Source organism: Gigantopelta aegis, chromosome 7, assembly GCF_016097555.1.
Source record: "Gigantopelta aegis isolate Gae_Host chromosome 7, Gae_host_genome, whole genome shotgun sequence".
Taxonomy (NCBI): domain Eukaryota; kingdom Metazoa; phylum Mollusca; class Gastropoda; order Neomphalida; family Peltospiridae; genus Gigantopelta; species Gigantopelta aegis.
In genome coordinates this window covers 19,680,668-19,703,266 of record NC_054705.1, presented here as the reverse complement: position 1 = coordinate 19,703,266, position 22,599 = coordinate 19,680,668, and the positions used below count along the sequence as shown (strand labels likewise).

The 22,599-nt window shown below is 35.8% G+C and overlaps 2 protein-coding genes across 2 annotated transcripts in view; both read right to left on the bottom strand.

Moving 5' to 3' along the window:
• The window catches only part of LOC121376918, a 51,070-nt gene extending 32,507 nt beyond the window's left edge, over positions 1–18,563 (bottom strand). Inside the window, exons 1-4 of the mRNA XM_041504722.1 lie at positions 18,437–18,563; positions 12,085–12,167; positions 10,820–11,049; positions 3,831–3,933 (exon numbers count right to left, since the gene is read on the bottom strand). Of these exons, the coding sequence (XP_041360656.1) occupies positions 3,831–3,933; positions 10,820–11,049; positions 12,085–12,163 (412 nt within the window). The 5' untranslated portion in view covers positions 12,164–12,167; positions 18,437–18,563. The remainder of the gene's footprint in view (positions 1–3,830; positions 3,934–10,819; positions 11,050–12,084; positions 12,168–18,436) is intronic.
• A 2,795-nt stretch (positions 18,564–21,358) lies between these two features.
• Positions 21,359–22,599, bottom strand: part of LOC121377953 — a 20,877-nt gene continuing 19,636 nt past the window's right edge. Inside the window, exon 11 of the mRNA XM_041506046.1 lies at positions 21,359–21,760. Within this exon, the coding sequence (XP_041361980.1) occupies positions 21,582–21,760 (179 nt within the window). The 3' untranslated portion in view covers positions 21,359–21,581. The remainder of the gene's footprint in view (positions 21,761–22,599) is intronic.

Sequence of the window (22,599 nt, the reverse complement as noted above, 5' to 3'; positions counted from 1 at the left end):
CATGTCCCGTGTAGTATTCGGTCAATTGGTTTTACTTGTCTTACTGACATTGTTGTCAAGTGAACGAAAACGCTTTAAAATTTGTAAAACAAATTAACGTTTTTTACATTGTAGCATTTTTAGTATGCCAAGAATACCCAATAATTTACGCGAACGGGCGATTGGCATGCTTGATGCTGGCATGTCGACAGAAGACGTTGCAAGGCGTGTTGGGAGTTCTAGTCGAGCGATACGAAATCTTCGCGTAAGATTTCGAACGACAGGAAGCACCAACGACTTGCCACGTCGTGGACGTCCGCGTGTTACAACGCGTGGTCAAGTCCGCTATATCATGAACACGCATTTGCGCAATCGATTCCAAACTGCCACTGCTACTGCTGCTAACACACCTGGGCTTCATAATAACCGAATCAGTGGGCAAACTGTTCATAATCGTCTGCGGGAGAACGGTTTACATGCACGACGTCCTTACGTCGGATGCGTTTTAACGCAACGTCATCGTCTAAATCGTCTTAATTGGGCACGTGTACACACTCGTTGGATACGGCGACGCTGGAATACCGTTTTTTTTTCGGATGAATCCAGATTTTCCATTGCCCATGGTTATCGTTCACCACTAGTCGTCATTGATGGCAATTTAAATGCTCAACGTTACCGCGATGACATTCTCGCTCATCACGTCATTCCTCTGTTCCATAACAACGCCAACATCTCGATTTTTCAGCATGATAATGCCACCTCTCATACAGCTAGAGACACTACATTTTCTTAGGACAAATAACATTGATTGCATTGATGACTGGCCCGCTAAAAGTCCTGATCTCAACCCCATCGAGCATGTCTGGGATAGTCTGGACAGATGATTGAGGCGTCGTCCCAACCCACCCGCTAACGTCAACGAACTTCGTCAAGCGCTCATTCAGGAATGGAACAATATTCCACAGGCAGAAATCAACACTTTAGTCAATTTTATGCGCCTGCGATGCACTGCAGTGGTCAATTCAAGAGGTGGTCATACCCGTTATTAAGTGGGTGTTTTTATTTTTAACCCCTACCACACTTTCTGTTAACCTATGGCCATGATTTTTGCACCAAACGATGCACCATGGAACACTCTTTAAACGCATATATAACAATTATTCCCCCGGTTTGTTTTCATCAAGTTATGTTCAAGCAAAGTTAGCGGAAGTTTCTTATTTTGTTCAGTATATTTCCTAAAATAATTTTTTTCGTACGTACGAAATTATTTGAAGACAAAATCCAGTTTGGGCTTCTTACACATATTAAGACGATCCGAAACACATTAAATATACAGACATTGATATTCTAAACAAGAAAATATATTTAATATGTAAGTTTAATCGTAGAAATATTTTATTAGTCGGAAACAGCTTACAATGTAGCAAACTCGGGAATGTCCCTTTAATGAACACGAATGTATTGTTCTATTTCTTACATATCCTCTAAAAACAGGTTTTAAGCAAATTGTAACATCTTTTTCCAGTAAACATTGTCTACATCCTTTGCACTTGTAGCTGACTTACGCGTCACAGACACATGATTGTCAAGTTATCAATACGTCACGGTGTAATTGATTTCCATCGCTCTGGGTTTTTTATTGGACGTATGGCGTTGGTGATCTGGTCATCACCTAAGAACAGCCAGTCGTATGTTTTGAAAGTGTTAACACGCGTACGTGTGTAAACAACTTTGTGTTATAAAAAATAACGCATGATGTTCTCACCAACGGGTGTGTAAGAAACCGACTTCTCTCTCACTAACCACTGAAAAATAAACATTTACAGAAATTCCGGTAAGCTGAGGTGTAACTCCAGAACAGCGTGCTTGAATCTTAACTGGCTATTTAAGTATTAGGTAGCATTGTAGCAAATAACATCCGGCCAGCGCAGTTAATACCGCCTATATCGCCATATTACATTTTCAGTGACATCAAAGTATGCGATATTTTTCAGATCACATACTTTATGAATTTGATAACTTTGCAAATTAGGTGTAAATTAATCGAGGTCACGGCATTAGGTTTCTTGGTATTTAAGCAAAGGTACTAGGGTGACACTCCATAATTGACGTATGCATTCATACTTATCAAATAAAAACAAATAGCAATTTTACACTGAAAGCTGCTCAGCGTTCAGAAAACCAAAAACGTTATTCACAAGTTTATTTTGATGTAAGGACATCCAAAATCACGTCATTTGAGTTTGACGTCATTTCTATTACCAGAATATTTTTTGTAAACTGTACACGCAACTTTAATTCCAGTCCCCCATTACTAGATATTCAAATGACGTACGAATATGTGGCGCGGTGTCTTTTTGAATGGAAATGATGTCAAACTCGAATGACACAATTTTTTGGATGTCCATAGTTAAAATAAACTAGTGCTTAACGTTTGTTGTTTTCTGAACGTTGGACAGCTTTCAGTGTCAAATTGCCATTGAAATGTTTTTATTTGATGACATGAATGCATACGTCAATTATGAAGTGTCACCCAAGTACGTTTGCTTAAATGTCAATAAACCTAGTGCCGTGAACACGATTAATTTACATCTAATTTTCAAAGTTATCAAATTCTTAAAGTATGTGATCTGAATAATATAACATACCTTGATTGCACTGGGAATGTAAGATACGGTCCAACCTGTCTTAAGCGGTCATACAAGGGAGTAGATAAAAAAGTGGCCACTTAAGACAGGTGGCCGCTGATTACAGGTTGCGACATATAGTTTTTAAAACATATGTTGTTGTTTCTTGTTTTAGCGTCTTTACTGCTAATTAACGGATGTGTGCTTCACAGTTAACTATAAATCAACTTTAGACATGTCACCTCCTTCAGGAAAATCTGCAACTGGAATGTATTAAATTAACCGTTCTCAACAAGTTTTTTTTTCTTTCCATTTAATTATTAAATTTCTACTTAATGCGGTGTATTTTCATAGTAAGTGAATCTACATATGCCAAGCGTAGCCTGCCCAGATGCAGTTAGATGCTTTCCATTGTCATACTGTCTTAGTTGATACCCAGTAGATACTGTGGCCGCTTAATACAGGTATTTTAGCGATTTGGGATCCGATTTGGGTGACCGCTGGCCGCGTTAGACAGGCGACCGCTTATTACAGGTGCATTTACGTTATAAATTGTTTGGAAGGGGAAAACGTGGCCGCTTAAGACAGGTAACCGCTGAATACAGGTGGCCGCTAGAACAGGTATGACTGTATATGTATATGAAAGTACGAAAAGCAGGTAACTAATCTCCTGCATGTACATTAACTTTATCGCTTCTGAGATTTTAGTTGGTGTAGTGCAACCGTGAGCAGAAATATAAGTCAAAATAAAAAAAAGAGTGGAAAGAAAGAAAGAAATGTTTTATTTAACGACGCACTCAACACATTTTATTTACGGTTATATGGCGTCAGACATATGGTTAAGGACCACACAGATTTTGAGAGGAAACCCGCTGTCGCCACTATATGGGCTACTCTTCCGATTAGCAGCAAGGGATCTTTTATTTGCGCTTCCCACAGGCAGGATAGCACAAACCATGGCCTTTGTTGAACCAGTTATGGATCACTGGTCGGTGCAAGTGGTTTACACCTACCCACTGAGCCTTGCAGAGCACTCACTCAGGGTTTGGAGTCGGTATCTGGATTAAAAATCCCATGCCTCGACTGGGATCCGAACCCAGTACCTACCAGCCTGTAGACCGATGGCCTACTACGACGCCACCGAGGCCGGTAAAAAAAAAAAGAAAAAAAAAGGAATGGAAGTGAGATGAGAGTAAAGTGAGCAACAGTGCAGGTTTTACTCACTGTCATCGTCTATTATCGTGATAGTAATTGTGCCCTTCGTGGATTTGAATACGGTACGGTCTCCAAGCAGCCCCAACAGGAAACTTTCTCTCGGCTCTTTTAACTGTAATTGTAAAAACAAATTAAAGGTGGCATGCCACTTATTTGTTGTCGGATGTTATAGTCTCATATTTAAAGGGACATTCCTGAGTTTGCTGGAATTTTTAAGATGTTATCGACTACCTGAGGCTTTTTAACGATTGTAATTACATATATTTGTCTGCATAAAATATTAGTGGCTGTATATTAAACGTGTTTCTGATCGTTCTACTATTTGCACTAGGTTAAATATCATTTTATTTCCTTAAATATATTTTTTCGTACGTACGAAATTATTTGAAGAAAAAATCCAGTTTGGACTTCTTACAAATATTAAGACGATTAGAAATACATTGAATATACAGACACTGATATTCTAAACAAGAAAATATATTTAATATGTACGTTTAATCGTAGAAATATTTTATTTTTCGGAAACATTTTACAATGCAGCAAACTCAGGAATGTCCCTTTAATGTTTTGCCTTTACCATAGTTTGGCACCCAATAGCCGATGTATTTTTCGTGCTGGGATGTCGTTAAACATATATTCTATTCACTATTCTATTCTAGCCCCCCCCCCCCCCCCCCCCCCCCCCCCTCCCCCGCTGAAGCAAATGGTCCGCTTTCAGAACTAAAACATACAAGTTTATGCATACGGTGTTTCTGGTAATGCAAAAACAAAATAGAAAAAGGTCCACTTGGTTCGTATTCGAAACCCACCCCCAGCACGAAAAATACATCGGCTATTGTGTGTCAAACTATGGTAAACGCAAATCTAAAGTGATGATCAAAATCAATATAAAAATTCAACAGTTAAATTAAAACACAGTGTAAAGAACGGTGCAAAAATATAAATATCACAGACAAATACAATTAAAATTTAGAGTAAAAGTCAATATCACGTAAAAATTGTAAAACAAATTCTGGATTGAATCGAAATGATTCCATCACATTACTTTGGCCAAATATATCTTTCCGAATTTCTTTTACAAACTTACACTCCACCAAAATGTGGCGCACCGTCAGAGTACACTGACAGTGCTCAAACTGAGGTGGAGGATCTTGCTTTAAGATAAATGAATGGGTCAAATACGTATGACCGATGCGAGCATGACACAAGACCATTTCATCCTTCCTGCACTGTTTATATGAGGACTGCCACTCTCCCAAGACTGGCTTGATAGAATGAAGTTTGTTCACAATCGCACCGTCCCAATCATGTTGCCAAATCGTATAAATCCTAAATCTGATGCTACATTATGATGGTTTAATTACTTTGTCAGACAGACAGACAGATCAATTATTTATTTACGTCTCACCTTATGTACAGATTAAAATAAATACAAGAATTCAACAGTAATAATACAGTAATACAGTAGTAAAAGTACACAAGCCACTCCTATGGAGTTATGAGAGACTTTAAAACTATTAAAAGACTATCAGAAATATATTGACACTTTAACAAATAATTTTGACCATCATCTATTCTTAATTAAGACTTAAGAACTGTTGACCATTCACAGTCACTGACAGTTGTGAAATCAGTTTGACTATCAAGGAATTTTAGACAAGCTATGCAATATATTAGTAGTGAAATTATTATGTCGCCAAAATGCGCTATGTATAATTATTTTACATATATTTAAATGGACATTCCTGAGTTTGCTACAATTTTTAAGATGCTATCGACTAACAGAGACTTTGTAACGATTGTAATTACATATCAAATATATTTTTCTGCATAAAATATTAGTGGCTGTATATTAAATGTGTTTCTGATCGTTCTACTATTTGTACTAGATTAAATTACATTTTATTTCTTAAAATATATGTTTTACAATGCAGCAAACTCAGGAATGTCCCTTTAAGCCTTATTATTGAAATACAGGTTAAAGGTTGTTTATTGTTTAAAAATGTCAACTTTGAAAATTGAAGTCTAAAATTCACATAAATCCTAAATCTCATGCCACATTATACTAGTTTAATTACTTTGTCAAACAGACAGATAGGCAGGGAGACAGACAGACATAAATCGTTTATTTACGTTTCACCTTGTGTACAGATTAAAATAAAAACAACAGTTGAACAGGATGATACAATAATATAGCAATAAAAGTACACAAGCCACTCCTATGGAGTTATGAGAGACTTTAAATTTATTTTAAAAAGCTATCAGAAATATATTGCCAATTAAAACAATAACTTCGACCATCGTCTATTCTTAATTAAGACTTAAGAACTTTTCACCATTCACTGTCACTGACAGTTGTGAAATCAGTTCGACTATCAAAGAATTTTAGACCAAGCTATGCAGTATATTAGTAATGAAATTATTATGTCACAAAAATGCACTATGTATAACTATTTTAAATATATATTTAATCTGCAATTTTATTTACAGAAACCACTTACAATACTTTATAGAAAATATATTTCAAAATTTAGATTGCCATCTCGTCTGTTAGCAAATAATAATAATAATAATAATAGATTTTTATTTCAGATCAGAGATCCATAGAACATATATAAACATCACATACAAAACTGATTACATAATATACAGCAGCTTGTGCCAGCGATTTACACATACAGATTTGACGTACACAGTTGTACACCGCAGGTGGGCAAGTAGGTCGTTTGAAGTTGTTTCGATTCTGCTCTTCAGCGAATATGCTGTTGAGCGAAGTAAAGCGCCAAAGCTTTTTACTCGATGACTGACAAACATCTTGCTGGCACTGTATGGTCGTCGTTGTCCGATCATCCATCGGTATGCATTATTATAACATATGTTAAGATCTTTCATGGTATCCTGCTTAAATTTCACCCATAATGCACCCGCGTACAAATTACTACAATAACTCACAAATAATTGTGTTTTAACAGATTCTGAACATTTTGCAAATCGCCGCAACAACATGTTTGCACGTACACAAAGGGCTCTATACTGTCGTTTAATGTCTTTATCGTCTTTCATGTTTTTGCATATGATATGACCTAGATATTTATAGTTGTCAACAAATTTCAGTACATCACCACACAAATATATCGAAGGCACATTGATCAACTTCAGAGTTTCTGGCTCAATACACATACAAACAGTTTTCATTGTATTATATATAATATCATAATCTTCTGCAAATTTCTCGCAAATCGTTAACATTTTTCTTAATGCAGAAATAGATGGGCAAAGGAGTGACATATCATCAGCAAAACTGAAGTTATTTAGAAACACCCCACCAACATTACACCCAACTGCACATTTTGACAACTGTAGGTTAAGGTCATCAATATATATATTAAATAATAAGGGTGACATTACCCCACCTTGACGGACGCCATTTGTTACATTAAAATTATAGGAAATATATGCACCCCATTTTACACTAAACAATTGGGTTAAATACCATGCTTTGAGAAAGCGAACTACAAAAGTAGGCACGCCTTTTTTCAAAAGTGTCATATATAATGTCCAGTGATTTACTCGGTCAAAGGCTTTTTTTGCATCCAAAAAGCAAACATACACAGGACTACCTTGTGAAATGTAAAAGTTAATAACTTCCTTAAAAGCAAATAAACACATATCGGTGGATGTCCCACTTTTAAAACCAAACTGATAATCTGATGTACTCAGGTCTATTCGTGATAACAGTACATGTTCCATAACTTTTGATATCACAGTTGCTAATGCAATTGGACGGTAATTGCCTTTATCTGTTATGTCTCCGGTTTTGTTTTTCACAATAGGAACAAGAATAACATCTGTCATACTACTAGATACATGCCCGTGTACAAGCATGGCACTGAAACAAACTGATAATAGAACGAATAATCTCTTGGGCGCATATTGGAGGTGTTCCGCTGAGAGACCGTCATTCCCTGCTGATTTCCCACTGCTAAGTTTAAAAACAAACTCCATTACCTCATTGGGATTTACGTTCATTTCAGCAACATAACTTGAATCATTAGCAATATACTCTTCAACATATGCTCGATGATGCTGACCTGTCACAGAATTTAGAAGTTCTTTATAATGTTCTTTAAACAAACCTGCAATATTCTCTTCCCCTGTCACACCATCCACAGTTGTTGCCAATAGAGTTCGTTTATTATTTTCTTTAGAAATATTTTTCCAAAATTCACGAAAGTTCATGTCAGTCAAATTTTGTGCTATAGCATCTGCCTTCATTCTATCGTTCTCATTTTGACACATTCTAAGAGCGTATTTAAACTGCCTACGTGTTTTGTTCATATTTTCACATATAAGTCCTGTTCTAGGTTTACCATTGTCTCGCCATAACAAGTAGGTCTCTCGAGCAATGAGATGTAGATCTTTTACGTAGTTATTCCACCCAGGCACATTTTTGTGATTGTCACTATTACCTTTAATCAAATGTTGAGATACCAATTTTAATGCATTAACAATTTCATTATATAAACTATCAATACCATGTAGATGACCAGATATATTGCAGTTTGGAGTTTTACAAGAAATTGCATCATTAGGAAAAACGATTTGAGACAAGGAAATATCTGACTCAGCTCTATACGTATTTATATCATTAGCAGTAACTTTTGACCAGTTTACAGTAAAACTGGTAGATACATTCATACTCAACGACACGATAGACTGCTTTTCCATTGTTCAAATACCGTGGAAGATAAGTTTAAGTTTATTTAAACAACAATACATTAAGCCTTATTATTGAAATACACCATCATATTTCAAGTTATCGCGATTATATAATGTTGAACATTTCCTTCACTAATCACTATATCAATGAAAGTTGTAAATTCATTTCGATCATCATCAGAATTAAGAACTTGTCCTTCACTAATCACTATATCAATGAACGTTGTAAAATCAATTCGATCATCATCAGAATTAAGAACTTGTCCTTCACTAATCACTATATCAATGAACGTTGTAAAATCAATTCGATCATCATCAGAATTAAGAACTTGTCCTTCACTAATCACTATATCAATTAAGTTGTAAAATCATTTCGATAATCATTTTAATTAAAAGTTAAGAACTTTTCCTTCACTAGTAACTATATCAATGAAACTTGTAAAATAATTTATGTCATCATCTTAATTAAGAATTAGGATTTCTTAACCATTCACTATGGAATATATATGGACGGTGGGCCCGTTGGGCTATTTCTCGTTCTAGCCAGTGCAACAAGACTGGTATGTCCGTGGTATGTGCTATTCTGTATGTGGGATGGTGCATATAAAAGATATTTTGCTACTAATGAACAAAATGCAGCGGGTTTCCGCTCTAGGACACATGTATGTAAAATTACCAAATGTTTGACATCCAATAGACATTGATTAATAAACCAATGTGCCTTAGTGGTGCGTTAAACAAAAAAACTTTATTTGGTCAAATCTATTTCAGTGACCTATAAAATATTCGTATTTAAAGTAAGGTTATCTGCACATAATCTTGCAATTGATACTGAGTGATTTATAGGATATTAAACGAGCTCTCAAAAAAAAATCATGTTTGTCCTGAGTGAAATAATTTCATTTTTCTCTGGGAACATATAAATATGATACGAAATGGTAGCGATTTAAATATTCGATTTATTGTCCATAATCGATTTCAATTGATATCATTTTAAAATGTATATTTAGCTATTTTTAATTATGTTTGAATATGTTCTATGAAGAACTCCTGTTGTCATCACTGTAAATACCCATTGTACAATGTTTCCTCATATTCTGTCGTTTGACGGCCTGAGTGTACCGAAATAAGTTTTTAAATGTTCAAATATCTCGGTTATAGTGCACCAATCAATGCCGTCATCGTTTGACGTCGAAGTGTCACGCAGGCACGGTGGAGCGGGGAGGGGTAGGTGGGTAGCTGGCTCTAGCCCAACAATTCTGAATCAAACATATTATTGGTAGTAAATCTTAAGGCAGAGATGAATTTTACTTGTTAGAATGCAGGAAATTGCATTTCAAGATATTTAGTTTTCAAGCATTTCTGTGGGAGCATACCACCGAACCCCCTAGACACTTTGCTTTACCCCCTCGATCTCAGTCAGCCCCCATTCCCCCTCCTCCCGATGTCTACTTGCCTCCGCCGTACATCTTAAGGCAGAGATGCATTATACGTGTAGAATGAAAGAAATTGCATTTCAGGACAGCTAGTTTTCAAGCATTTCCGTGGGAGCATACCACCGAACACCCTAGAAACTTTGCTTTGCACACTCGATCTCAGTCAGCCATCCCCCATCCTCCCATGTCTACCTGCTTCCGCCTGTTACGCTCCACTTGACGTTCTAGATACGAACCAACATAGTTTTCACCATATGGGTAATAGCTATTCATTAACAGCTATAAAATCATTTCCACCATCATCTTTCCTAAGAAGTAGCGTAAGAACGCGTCACCACTCACTAAAGGGGCGACGTAGCCCAGTGGTAAAGCGTCCGCCTGATGCGCGATCGGTTTGGGATCGATCCACGTCGGTGGGCCTATTGGGCTATTTTTTCATTCCAACCAGTGCACCACGGCTGGTATACCAAAAGCCGTGGTATGTGATATCCTGTCTGTGGGATGGTGCATATATTTAAGATCCCTTGCTACTAATGGAAAAACTGTAGCGGGTTTCCTCTCTCTAAGACTGTATGTCAAAATTACCAAATGTTCTCTAGTGGTGTCGTTAACAGAGCCGGTTTATCCTAGTAGCACATGTAGCACGTGCTACGGACCCCGCGCTTAAGGGTGTACATTTATTTTACCCAGGTAATTTTTCCCCTCTCCACGAGGGTGTGCAAAATATATATATCCTGGGTAAGGGGCCCCGCTGTTATTTGTGTTACAGGCCCCGCGGATCCTTAAACCGGCTCTGGTTTAAGGATCAAAACAAAACAAACAAACAAACAAACAACCACTCACTGTGTCAGAGACGATTGTAAACTCGACCTGAACGGTCAATGAATTTTGAAATTGGACAGTCAGTGGTGACGTAAAGTTATAGTCTGCGGCCGTCGCACTTCCAGGCACTGTTATCACGGTCACGCTTAGAGGATTCTCAACAGTGAACAATTTATCCACTGTCAAATTCACAGAGACCGTGCCTTCACCTTCGGAGAAACTCACATCCGGGCCAAAGTTCACCGATGGTACTGAAAGAGAGATAGGGGAAAAAAGACACTATTTTTTTAATTAATACAACATCTGTAGTGCTTGAAAAATTCTTTGTTGTTAATGTTTACGCTCACCTGAGTAAAGTGTGTTTTGCTTAACGATACCACTAGATTCCATTAGTACAGGACCTTAGTAGAGGATTTATTTGTTCGTTTGTTTGTTTTTGTTTAACGACACCACTAGAGCCCATTGATTTATTAAACATCGGCTATTGGGTGTCAAATATTTGGTAATTTTTATATATTGTATTAAAGGAGAGGAAACGCGCTACATGTTTCCATTAATAGCAAATAAAGGACCTTAGGAGAGGATTTGTTTGTTTGTTTGTTTTTGTTTAACGACACAACTAGAGCCCATTGATTTATTAATAATCGGCTGTTGGGTGTCAAACATTTGGTAATTCTGAATTTATATAGTTTTAGAGGTGAGGAAACACGCTATATGTTTCCATTAGTAGCAAGGGATTTTCTCCACAGCGAGGATAATGGAGAGAGCATACCACAGCCTTTGATATACCAGTTGTGGTGCACTGGCTGGAACGACAAATAACCAAGTGGGGCCCACTGACGGGGCTGCTCACCTGGGGTGCAATGAGACAAAGAATCGCCTGCCCTCGAGTGATTCAATTCTAATTTAATTTTAATTTTAAATTTAATTTTTTATGGGAGCTGCCAGATCGGAAAAATGAGATGGAATAACCGCCCTCGGTGGTATCGTGGTTAAGCAATCGGACATAAGGTTGGTAGGTACAGGGTTCGCAGCCCGGTACCGGCTCCCACCCAGAGTGAGTTTTAACGACTCAGTGGATAGGTGTAAGACCACTACACCCTCTTCTCTCTCACTAACCACTAACAGCTAACCCACTGTCCTGGACGAACAGCCCAGATAGCTGAGGTGTGTGCCCAGAACAGCGTGCTTGAACCGTAATTGGATATAAGCATGAACGGAGATAAAGGAAAGGGGGCAGTGGGATAATTTGTGTTTTTTTCTGTGGGGGGTTTTCAAATACTTACAGTCTGCAGTTGTCTGGAGTTGTAACAGGCATAAAGACCAACACAGAAGAAAGCACTTTGTTGTCGAAAGGTGATTCATTTTCCTGAAATTAGTAATAAAATGTAGTAAATATTTAAACAGCAAAACGAATTATGAACTATTATAGAGGGTTTCTTATTTTAAGAATCTTTATTCACAGAATCGTTAATAAAGCAAGTATTTCCGTGTAATTGCAAAGTATAAACTTAGATAAATCAGATTTTAAAAAAGAGCACTATGCATGCTGAATAAAGAATATATTATAAAAAGGACGTTATAAATTTATGATTTTAAACTATTCGGCCACTCATGTAGTATTCTCTATATAAAAAATTGTAAAAAGATTTTTTTAATTTAAAACACAAATTATTCACAAATCCCATGCTGAATAAAGAATAATAATATTATAAAAAGGACGTTATAGATTTATGATTTTAAACAATTCGGCCACTCATGTAGTATTCTCTATATAAAAAATTATAAAAAGTTTTTTTTAAATTTAAAACAAAAATTATTCACAAATCCCATGTTTACAGATATATCTCAACACAGTTCAAAGGGAGAGTGGAAGAGATTATGGATATTAAAAACCAAATCTTCTGGGGAAGACACACTTTTAAATACTGTAGCCTTTTTAAAGCTGCACACCTAACATTCAAGCATTCTGTATCTGCCCCTTATATAATGTTATCGTAACATGGATTTAAAGAGACATTCCTGGGTTTGCTGCAGTTTTTAAGATCTTATCGACTAACAGTAACTTGTTAACGATTGTGATTACATATCAAATATATTTTTCTGCATAAAATATTAGTGGCTGTAAATGAAATGTGTTTCTGATCGTTCTAATATTTGTTCTGGGTTAGATTTCATTTTATTTCCTCTTTTTTTCATACGTACAAAATTATTTGAAGACAAAATCCAGTTTGGGCTTCTTACAAATATTAAGACGACCAGAAACACATTGAATATACAGACACTGATATTCTGAACCAGAAAATATATTTAATATGCAAGTTTAATCGTAGAACTATTTTATTAGTCGGAAACATCTTACAATGCAGCAAACTCAGGAATGTCCCTTTAAGAAATAATTACACCAAATGGATTTTCTGGATCCGCCACTACCTTATGGAGTTATGAGGAAGAAAGGAAGGAAGGAAGGAAATGTTTTATTTAATGACCCACTCAACACATTTTATTTACGGTTAAATGGCGTCGGACATATGGCTAAAGACCACACAGATATTAGCGAGGAAAGCCGCTGTCGCCACTTCATGGGATAAACGTTTCGATTAGCAGCAAGGGATCTTTTATAGTAATCATCCCACAGACAGGATAGTATATACCACGGTCTTTGTTGTGGAGCACTGGCTGGAACGAGAAATGGCCCAATGGGCTCACCTACGGGAATCGATCCTAGATCGATTGCGCATCAGGCGAGCGCTGTACCACTGAGCTACGTCCCGCCCCAGGTGTTATGAGACTAAAAATCACTTTATCAATAGTAAAACATACAGGCATATTATACGTAATATATATATATAGATAGATAGATAGATAGATATAAACCATTTTCTTTCTTTTGTTAGTTAAAGCCATTATTGTATGTCAGTAAGGGCTAAACGTAGGCCCGCTGATTTGCCGCAAAACGCTATTGATCCTTATAAAATTATATTGGGTAAATCCCGGGTTTTTTTTTTATCAAAACGCGACATACGCCAATTTAAAAAAATCACTTTTATTGAAAATGAAAAAATGGATATATCGCGTTTTGCGCCTAAACTCTTCATATATATATATATATATATATATATATATATATATATATATATATATATATATATATATATATATATATATATATATACATATATATACATATACACATATATACATATACATATACATATACATATACATATACATATACATATACATATACATATACACTTTTGGTGTAATTATTTCTTAAAGGGACATTCCTGAGTTTGGTGCATTGTAAGATGTTTCCGACCAATAAAATATTTCTACGATTAAACTTACATATTACATATATTTTCTTGTTTAGAATATCAGTGTTTGTATATTCAATATGTATGGATTAAAAATCCCATGCCTCGACTGGGATCCAAACCCAGTACCTACCAGCCTGTAGATCGATGGCCTAACCACGACACCACCGAGGCCGGTAACACACACACACACACACACACACACACACACACACACACAAAGAGAGACATTTAAAAATTTCAGGATCCGCCTCAGGCGGCTATACAATTATGTCTGTGCAACGACACCTTACTTTGTTGGAGGCAAACCCATTCTTTTCTGTTTTCAGTCACGATTATTTTCACGAAAAGGGTTGAAGCAACAGCATGAGGTACAGCACTGAATGCCTCAGTGAGTTATTATATAAGGTTGTGTTACATTCAGGACCACCGACTTTAGAAGAAGATTTCAAAAGTTTCTGTTGTTGTGGTGGTGGTGGTGATGGTGTTTTACATGACCTCGCTCAGTTTATTATTCACATCTGTTGTTCATTATCCCAACCAGTGACATATCAAAGGCCGTCGTAGACAGACAGAGAAATTGTTTATTAAAGTCTGACCTCAGTTTTAAAAAAAAATACATCAATAAAACAATAATATATAAAATAGCACTGAGCCACTCCATATGGAGTTACGAGAGACTATAAAGAATCGACATATAAAATATACAAATATTACATTAAAAACATATTTAAAACATCTAACACGAAAATAAAACATGCTATTATATTCAGTCCAATTATAAACTGTCTATATATTAAAATAATATAAAACTAAAACACATTTAAGACATTTAATAAAATATTATCATCCCCTGTTAATATTCAATCAAGTAACAGATATAATTATAGTATCTTATTTCAAACGCTTTCGGTTATATTAACAAAATATCTAACACCCATTGAATTAACGTACAAAGCATGTTAATTTGCAGGTTTTGGCACTTAATCTACATACGGTATGGTTGGATAAAATGTATGATATCTTTTCAGCATCTGTTACAGCTATAAAACCATCCCATAATTCCAAGCACTTATTAAATAAAATATCTCTCAGCTCTTTATACACGGGGCAATAAAGTAGAACATATATATGCTATCTTGTCTCTGCGGAAAGTGCATGTAAAAGATCCTTTGCTGCTAATGAAACAAAATGTAGCGGGTTTCCTCTTAAGAGTTGAAATTAGCGTCGTATATGCTGTCCTGTCTGTGGGAAAGTGCATGTAAACGACCCTTTCTGCTAACAGAATTAATGTAGCGGGTTTCCTCTCAAGAGTCGAGATTAAGATTTGAAATTAGCGTCGTATATGCTGCCCTGTCTGTCTGCATGTAAACGACCCTTTCTGCTAACAGAATTAATGTAGCGGGTTTCCTCTCAAGAGTCGAGATTAAGAGTTGAAATTAGCGTCGTATATGCTGTCCTGTCTGTCTGCATGTAAACGACCCTTTCTGCTAACATAATTAATGTAGCGGGTTTCCTCTCAAGAGTCGAGATTACCAATATACAAATGTTTGACATCCAATAGCAGATGATTATAAATCAGCGTAATGTAGTGGTGAATTTAAATAAAAACAAACTTTAACAATTATTCATAATACAGAGTACTTATTGAATATGACATTGAGTATGTTTGAAGTGGGGTTTTATTTATTTATTTGTTTGTTTGTTTGTTTATTTATTTATTTATTTATTTATTTATTTATTTATTTATTTATTTTTATTTGTTTGTTTGTTTGTTTATTTTGTTTTGCTTTGTTGTTTTTATTGGCAGAGAGAAGTGGGGAAAGAACAATGATCTTTTCCTAGGGAATATATATGTATACATTAAAATAATGTTCATCACTTATTTTCAAACCTGTTCATTTCGCTGTCAGATTAAATAGGGCTGTATCTTCTTTCTAGCAACAAAACGCAAACAAATAAAAAACACGGATTTTGGAAATGGGGACGGTTAAGTTGCAACATTGCAATCTGGGTAATTAAAATGCCTCCACCTTTCTAAAAAAAACTATAATACATTTTTTTTAAAACCCCCCAAAAAAACCCATCGTCCTCAATTTAAAATGGCAAACATCGTTTCTATTATATTTATCTAAATTATTCAGGAATTCAATTAAACGACCTTGCTGAGCTTTAGTCTTAGCCCTAGTGCAGTGTTGTTACCAATCTTGTTTGGGAGGGTTTTGGGGTCTTTTTTTTTGGGGGGGGGGGGTTGGGGGGGTTTGAGGTAGCGTTATTGTTTGTTGTTATTTGTTGTTTGTTTTTGGTTTTTTCCTTGTTTGTTCTTGTAGGGGAGGGTTGGCGTGTTTGTTTTTGTTTTGTGTGTGTGTGTGTGTTTTAGTTGTTGTTGGGTGGGGGTGGGGATGTGGCGCATATTATCTGGTATCTCTTAAATGAATTTATACATCTTTCGTATTTTTAAATCTTTTATCTGTTTACACTGTTTTATTAATATATTAATTTAGAAGTTTAGATCATCCATGTTTCATTCATTTACTTTTATTTATAGACCGAATATGTCTGTCTCTGTAAAGCTTTATTTCGTGTTTTATATATATATTTTTTTAATGATTTGTCTATTTTGTATTTATATTACATGTTCACTTAATGATTTGGCTATTGTGTATTTATATTACATGTTCACTTAATGATTTGGCTAGTTTGTATTTATATTACATGTTCACTTAATGATTTGGCTAGTTTGTATTTATATTACATCTTCAATGGATTTTACAGTAAAAGCCATTGAACTATAAAATAGACAAATCATTAAAAAATAAAAATTTAAATATAATTAATTTATTCGACTAAGAGCACCTGTGGATTACAAAAAACAAAGATAATAAAATAAAATAAAATAAAATAAAATAAAATAAAATAAAATATTAAAAAAATAATAAATAAATAAATAAATAATAATAATAAAATAAAATAAAATAAAATAGTTAATAATGGAAAAATATAGCGGGTTTCCTCTCCAATTACCAAATGTTTGACATCCAATTAGTAAATTAACGTGCTCTAGTGGTGTCGTTAAACAATGCAAACTTTAATTTTAACTTTTCCTAAGTAATATATGAAGGCCATATTTGATAAACTAAATGAAATCAATTACATGTGCAGTTAATGATAATGATGATTACTAATTACAAATTATTAAAGGGACATACCCTAGTTTGTAAACACTAAGGCATATTTTGGACTATTATAGCCGTTTTTTGATAACTGAAATCATACTTTACTTAGATTTTATGGCTTAGATTATCAATTTCCGTACATTTGAAGTGCTTTTGGTCATCCAGGTGTCTTTAATATCTCAAAATTAATTTCTTATATTTTTAAAAACGCACGTGCGTCTGATAAATAACAGTTATGGAGTCGAGTTTTGGTCTGTTTTCAGAGGGTATATCATCATTTCAAAGTCACATACTAATGTTTCAATTCAATTGTAACTTTGTCCAAATATGTTACAGGTTTGTAGATTAATTAAACTTAGTGTTAATTTTCACGGGCTAAAACAAGGGTATGTCCCTTTAAAACGCCAACTCGTGCTTCTGACTGCTACTTTCTAAAAGATTCATCGTGATCTTCCCTTTATAAGTTTTTTGGTGTTTTTGTTTAACGACACCACTAGAGCATATTGATTAATTAATAATCGGCTGTTGGATGTCAACCATTGTGGTAATTTTGACATATAGTTTTAGAGAGGAAACCCGCTGCATTTTCCTATTAGTAGCAAGGGATCTTTTATATGCATCATCCCACATACAGGATAGCACATACCACGGCCTTTGATATATCACTGACTAGATCGAGAAATAGCCCAGTGGGGGCCACCTAACGCAGATCAGGCGAACGCTTAACCACTGGGCTACATCCGTCCCCTCCCAATCATAATAATCTTTATGAATGCAACTAGCGCTACAGAAAACCTTCCGTTCGTACACTGTGATATATACAAAAACGCATTCGTATTAACTGCAAATATTGAATATATATCAAGATGCTATTTTAACGAGCCAATGTCCCCCCCCCCCCCCCCAGCCCCGCCGGTTTTTTTTTGCCCCCCGCCCTAAAAATATGTCCTGGATTCGCCCATGCGATTCTAGACCACTGGGCTACGTCCCTCCCCTACCCTTATAGCAACCCAACGGGAAGATGAGGAACGGAAAGAAATGGCAAGCTCTTACTATATCCATAACGTGCAGTTTTTAAATTAGTTTTTTATCAATATATATTACTTAATCTAAATGAATATAGCTACCTACAAAATACCCACCTAATCTTAGTCGTCCTTCGTTAAGGTTACTTTTCTCTACCAGAACATAACATGAATACCCACAATCCAATGTAACTTCCTTCTTGATCTCCAATATTATAATAAAAAAAATTAAAAATTATTATATATGTGTGTGCTATACCTAAATAGCTTTGTCCTGAAAAGTTATGTACCAGTCGTTACGCTTTTATGAACATTTCGAAGTGATAAAAACCTGACCTAGTAGACTACGTCTTACCATTGCTGTTATATATTTTCTCTTTGAAGCGTGACTAAGCCTATTCACCCGGGTGTGGTCGTACCCGCCTTGGCATACAAATAGTGATTTAAACGCCCATTATAACTGGAGATATTTTTGTAATAGCTGTACACATGTGGTACAGATCATAATAAATATCTTGTTCTGTTACATGGGCAGATTGTAGCTCAGTCGTAGAACCTTAGCCTAATGTGCGATGGCAGGACCGTAGGAACGGTATTTGGTGTGGCGGGGGTGGGGGAGGGGGGGGCACAGTCTGTGGTGAGAAGGGCCCGGGAGGAGGGGGGAGGCAAAAGCCAATTTTTTATATCCATTGATATGGAGTACGACACAAACCTGTATATTGTCAACCTCAAGTGCCCCCCCCCCCCCCCCCCCCGGAACGCCCGTCACCAAAACCAGCGAAACTCAATGCTTTTCGTCATGGTATGTATTGTCCTGTCTGAGAAAAACGCACATAAAGAGCCCTGGCAAGTTTTATATCATGACCTGCACGTAGTATCGAAACAACCATATTTTTTATTTATTATTATTATATATATATATATATTTGTTTTGCCAGCCCCTTGATTACAATTAGAACAACACATGCCAAGGGTAAAACAACCACATTTGTCAAACACGAAAATGTTTGTACCTTATAATGGGGAGATGGTGCGGGGGTGGGACGGAACGCTGCCCATTGGTAACGCGCTGTACGTTGTCCAGAATGAAAGATTTCTTTAAAGTTTGTTTTGTTTAACAACACCACTAGAGCACATTGATTTATTAATCATCGGCTATTGGATGTCAAACATTTGGTAATTTTGCCATTAGTAGCAAGGTATCTTTTACATGCATCATCCCACAGACAGGATAGCACATACCACGGCCTTTGATATACCAGTCGTGCTGTACTGGCTGGGTGTCTACAAATGCTTTGCTTTTGTAATTAAGTGGGCATCAAAATGAATCAGTCACCGGCTTCTGTTTGATGGATAATTTATTCAGATTTTTTTTTATTTTACTGAGGTTTCTAGGGGAACCCACTGTTTACGCCAACAAGGCAACACTTTACAATATTTATATTTGGACCGTAAAGGTGCCGGGGTTCTAAAAAATTTCAAAAAGGTAAAATTAGGTTTTTCCCATTCCAAACATGCGACCTATTTTCGCAAATATTATGCCAACTCTCTAGTACACTAAAACAAGTTTATACACAGTGAAAAAAACGTCTATTTAATGACACCAAAACATATTTTAAAAAACGATTGCACATAATATATAAAATAATAGATAAGAAACCCGATATAACCAGATATAGACAAAGTAGGAAACGTTAACGTTTGTTGTTGTTTTGGGGGTTTTTTGTTTAAAGAAGGGACGGGACGTAGGCCAGGGGTAAAGCGCTCACTAGCCTATAAGGCTATTTCTCGTTCCAGCCAGTGCACGACGACTGGTGTATCGAAGGCTGAGGTATGTGCTATCCTGTCTGTGGGATGGTGCAAATAAAAGATCCCTTGCTACTAACTGAAAAATGTAGCGGATTTTCTCAAAGACTTCGTGTCAAGAATTACCAAATGTTTGACATCCAATAGCCGAGTATAAAAAAAATCAGTTGTTCTAGTGGTGTCGTTAAACAAAAACAAACTTTAACGGTAGACGGTGGAACAACCATGAACACACCAGGTATACATAAAGCGACTATTCTAAACAATAAACTGTACGTTTCAACCAGATATTCCGAGGAATGTTTTTTACATTTATCTAGAATTATGTAGCCTCAACAGAATCTGCCTAATACAGTTCAGTAAACATTAAAGGGACATTCCTGAGTTTGCTGCAATTTCTAAGATGTTATCGACTAACAAAAACTTTTTGACGACTGTAATTACATATTAAATATATTTTTCTGCATAAAATATTAGTGGCTGTATATTAAACGTATTTCTGATCGTTCTGATATTTGTACTAGGTTAAATTTCATTTTATTTCCTAAAAAAGATTTTTTCGTACGTACGAAATTATTTGAAGACAAAATCCATGTTTGTGCTTCTTACAAATATTAAGACGACCAGAAACACATTGAATATACAGACACTGATATTTTAAACAAGAAAATATATTTAATATGTAAGTTTAATCGTAGAAATATTTTATTAGTCGGAAATATTTTACAATGCAACAAACTCGGAAATGTCCTTTTAAATAATTGTCGAGAGCTTCAGAAGACATCTGAGCAACCAAGAACACAAACCGGCCTCGGTGGCGTCGTGGTAGGCCATCGGTCTACAGGCTGGTAAGTACTGGGTTCGGATCCCAGTCGAGGCATGGGATTTTTAATCCAGATACCGACTCCAAACCCTGAGTGAGTGCTCCGCAAGGATCAATGGGCAGGTGTAAACCACTTGCACCGACCAGTGGTCCATAACTGGTTCAACAAAAGGCCATGGTTTGTGCTATCCTGCCTGTGGGAAGCGCAAATAAAAGATCCCTTGCTGCTAATCGGAAAGAGTAGCCCATGTAGTGGCGACAGCGGGTTTCCTCTCAAAATCTGTGTGGTCCTTAACCATATGTCTGACGCCATATAACCATAAATAAAATGTGTTGAGTGCGTCGTTAAATAAAGCATTTCTTTCTTTCTTTCTTTCATTCAGTTTAATGTGCATGAAGTAACTGTTGGAAGCTTTTGTTGACTTTTGGGCAATCAATAACATACTAGGCGTACACAAAGGAATATTCTAACCAAGAGACTGTTTCTAGTGCACCTTTAAATAAAATACAAATTAAATACAAAAATCAACGTAGTTAGTTTTATCTATTGTATACAATGATACAACGGGGAATGAAACAGTTTTTAATCATGATGGTCAATGGTCGAAGCAGTGATTGGAGTGAACACAGAAATTAATGAAAGTTTTCGGGTTTCTCCATCTTTCTCTTCCTGCGTAGGATGCTATAAGTGAAAACGACGACGGCGACGATGACGATGACGATCACGACCGACAGCACGATGACGCCGGCAAGGATTCCGTCACTCAGGCCAAACACGTTCGAGCTTTGAGCCACCTCGTTTTGAGATCCGTCTGGAACACAACAAGTACAAATATCAAAATCTGCTAATTAGTATCAACAATTAAAATTTCAGTCTAAAAATTGCAAGTGTCATATTTCGCTATTTTTACAAGTGTTTGCAAAAAAATAGCTTATTTTCGTGATTGGTTGCTAAACAGTGATGACCCGGTAGCCACAGCTATAACATCCAATAAAATAAGCACGACCGAAATTAAATGCTCTGTGAAGTATAATTAATATTGATACTGATAGCTCTTTAGCGTATGTTAACTATTCGCGCCGTAAACATGTTTTAGATGAAAAGGATGTTTAAATTTATTTATAACCTGTGTTGTTGGGTGCTTTTTTAAAAAAGATAATGTAACAAATAAAAAACTTGTGTATTATGGGGAGAGGTGTGTTGTTGTTTCTTGTTCTTTTTTGTTGTTGTTATTGATGATGATAATGTTGTTGTTGTATTATTCTTGTTGATGTTATTGTTGTTGTTGTTGTTGTTGATGATGTTGTTGTATTGTTGTTGTTGATGTTCTTGTTATTGTTGTTGTTATTGATGATGTTGTTGATGATGTTGTTGTTGATGTTATTGTTGTTGTTGTCGATGATGTTTTTGATGAAGTTGTTGTAATGTTCTTGTTGATGTTGTTGTTGATTATGTTGATGATGTTGTTGTATTGTTGTTGTTGATGATGTTGTTGATGTTGTTGTATTGTTCTTGTTGATATTGTTGTCGTTGCTGATGATGTTGTTGTATTGTTGTTGCTGTTATTGTTGATGTTCTTGTTGTTGTTGATGATGTTGTTGATGATGTTGTTGTATTGTTCTTGTTGTTATTGTTGTTGTTGTTGATATG